The sequence below is a fragment of the Fomitiporia mediterranea genome (assembly GCF_000271605.1).
Source record: "Fomitiporia mediterranea MF3/22 unplaced genomic scaffold FOMMEscaffold_20, whole genome shotgun sequence".
NCBI classification, from domain to species: Eukaryota; Fungi; Basidiomycota; class Agaricomycetes; order Hymenochaetales; family Hymenochaetaceae; genus Fomitiporia; species Fomitiporia mediterranea.
Window position 1 is genome coordinate 214500 of NW_006760405.1, and position 2788 is coordinate 217287.

At 45.7% G+C, this 2788-nt stretch overlaps 1 protein-coding gene across 1 annotated transcript; it reads right to left on the bottom strand.

Moving 5' to 3' along the window:
- Nucleotides 1-2094, bottom strand: FOMMEDRAFT_115230 (uncharacterized protein). The gene is made up of 6 exons (XM_007272023.1): nt 1885-2094; nt 1733-1828; nt 1532-1673; nt 765-1476; nt 306-704; nt 1-234 (listed from the first exon to the last, which is right to left on the bottom strand). The coding sequence occupies exons 1-6, from the start codon at nt 1995-1997 to the stop codon at nt 128-130; spliced, it is 1569 nt and encodes a 522-aa protein (XP_007272085.1). The 5' UTR covers nt 1998-2094; the 3' UTR covers nt 1-127.
- Between the last annotated feature and the right edge of the window lie 694 nt (nt 2095-2788).

Below are 2788 nucleotides of genomic sequence, written 5' to 3' on the forward strand. Positions count from 1 at the left end.
GCTGCATTGATAAAATAAATACACATGCTGTACTTGACAAAATACCAAGAGATAACAACTCAAAAATATTAATCTTTTAACAACAAAAAAATCTAAATGACAAAAAAAGCCAGGCAAACAAGCACTGTTATTGTGCCATAAGAAGCTCATACCACGCCGTATACTCCTCCGGACTCATCTTCTCGTCCGCGATCTCCTGCGTCACTAAAGAGAACGGCATCAGTTGGCCTCCAACTACAAGGGGAAGAATATCTCCGTCAGCACAGCTAGCAAAGAATAAATTAGAATTTGGAGACAAGACGTACCCATAACGGCAGGTTCGTCGATTGCAGGTTGACTGCCAAAGTCCATACTCTCGGTACTAGTGTCCAAATCCGTTTGCGGAGGACCGGGTTCCGAGTTCGGGGAGAATGGCACGGGGCTGTTCACAGCGCTAGACCACCCACTTGCCGACCGGGAAAACACTGGTGTACCCATGTTATCACGCAAAGCCTTGTTACCACGATCACTGTCTTCATCAATAGACAGAGAACGTTTTCTCGCTGCATTTGGTACAGCTGCTGCATTCATCATGTCCAGTTGAGCGACGTTCGGTTTTCGCTCCTCTTCTTCAAAGTCGCCTGAAAGCGAGGGCATGACTGGTGTCTGTGATGCAGATTGAGCTTGGGACGCAGCTTCGAGAGATGCGTAGTACTGCTCATAGACTTCCCAAACAGAAACAAAAATCAATGTGAAACCTTGCAAAGAAGCCAGGGAATACTTACAGTCCGCATTGTGGTCAATAGTTGGTTTCGTTTCTTCTACAATTGGGCTCAATTCGACTTGCTCCATTTTAGGCTTCACCAAGCCCAACCCACGTAACGCATCCCCGTTAGAAGTTGGACCCTTCCCCAGACTAGACAAAATCGCCTCGTTCCCAGTTAGCTTTCCGTTAGTCTGTTGATTGACTGCAGCAACGCCCAACGCCGTAAGGTCGTTTGAAATCGTACTTTTCAAGTGCCACGACGGCATAATGTTTTGCTGTCTTTTCGCCTCCGCCTCTGCTTCACGTTCTCGCCTACGCGTCGCCTCGTCTTTATCGATCGACATCATCACACTAATTCCCGCATCCTGGTGTTTCCCATCTGCTCCAGCAATCTTCAGTCCACCATTCTGCGCTTGCTTCTGCTTCTCCGCATCGTGCACGTTGTTCTTAACCCACACCGCAACGTCAAACGCTGGAAGTGTCATGGCTTCGCTCTTTCGGAGCCCCTCGCGAATGAATTTCGTTTGCCAATTGAAACGTTCCATACGGTCTTTACTCCCTCGCACGGATTCTTCATCTTCATTTAATACAACCTCGTGAGGTCCACCGGGTGACGTAGGACATTGATCGCATAGAAAAGCCCCTCGTTGGAAATCCATCAGTCGATCCACTTCAAGTGGTTGGAAAGTTGCTTTACAATTTGGACAGATATAACCCTTGTTGTCGAGTTCCTATCCTTGCAGTAAGCAACACAGTAATGGACTAGCGGAAGGTGTCATAACGAACATTCCGCAGTGTTGAGTCAATCAAACGCCGCATTTCAGCGACGCGCCACTTGACGACATTGCAAAAATGTCGATAGTCTATAAAATAATATTGCTTTCCTATGGACCTTTGGGCGCCATCTTTCAGCTCATTTTGTCGATGCCTGCATGAATGCAACATTAACGATGTCGTGCTTCGCAAGAAAGCATAGGAGACACGCACACTTGTACCAATCGGTCATTCAACAACACCGCCATGAGCTTGTTTAACTCCTTCGCTTGTAATCCTATCCGCCCGGCCAAATCATCGTCCTTCAGGCTACACACATATAGTATTCAGAGCGCCACGAAAAGACGCGGCTCAGTTATACTCACACAGGATGCCGTGCGAGCTGGTCCATAATAATGACGAACTTGGGCTCGTAGAAGGCGCGAGAAACGTATTGTACCAACAGTCGAAGGTTCTCTTGGTCCTCTTTTGTTGCCATTCCTGCGGGAAGGCAAGTTGTGAGCAGTCTAACTCATCAAATTGCACTTTGGCCGAGCCCTACGGCTGTACTCGCGGTGGCCGTTGTCGATGGGTGATGGTGGTTGCCTGAGAGTTGCAAGATGACATGGCGGAGTCAAGTCAGTGGCTTTACATGTCGCATGCAGCAATTGCCTCTCACGGATAACGTGACAGATGACGGACACGAATTATGTAACTCACCTAACAGAATAATTATGACCTCGTCGCACTCGTACACAATTTTGGCGGGTCGCTCACCTGTAACAAGAACAAATTCAACACACTTTACAATCAAAAGAGCTGACAAGGAGCTACAAGACGTGCATTTCACATATTTATACTTATACTTAAAGTCGGATCAAGGATGCACTGGGCCACTAGCTGCATTCTGAGGCCCGAGTGCTACAAATGATAAGAGCAGCAAGCATTCCGAGTGAAACAAAGACTAGTACCTTGGAGGTTAACTATAATGCTGCGTGTACTGTATTAATTACAACATCTACTGGTAATACTTAGGTAAAGAATAAGTAAGCAGAGTAACAGCAAAGTTCCTATTTCCCATTTTATAATTCAGTAGTACTTGAAGTTGTTTAGAGGAAATATCGACTGTCTACATAGTATTAGTCTGTGTGTAACACTCTGTATGTGTCTTGTCTTTATCAGTATACAATGTAGCTTATCTGACTTATACAACATTCTGCCAAATTGAAGATAGTATACTATTAGAAAGCAATTGCACCTGGTTTGCATGAAACAACATTTAACTGTATT

Coding starts and splice junctions, on each gene's coding strand:
- FOMMEDRAFT_115230 (XM_007272023.1), bottom strand. CDS start 1,997: ATGGCAACAAAAGAGGACCAAGAGAACCTTCGACTGTTGGTACAATAC. Junction 705..764: donor TATTGACCACAATGCGGACT/GTAAGTATTCCC, acceptor CTGTTTGGGAAG/TCTATGAGCAGTACTACGCA. Junction 235..305: donor CGACGAACCTGCCGTTATGG/GTACGTCTTGTC, acceptor TTCCCCTTGTAG/TTGGAGGCCAACTGATGCCG.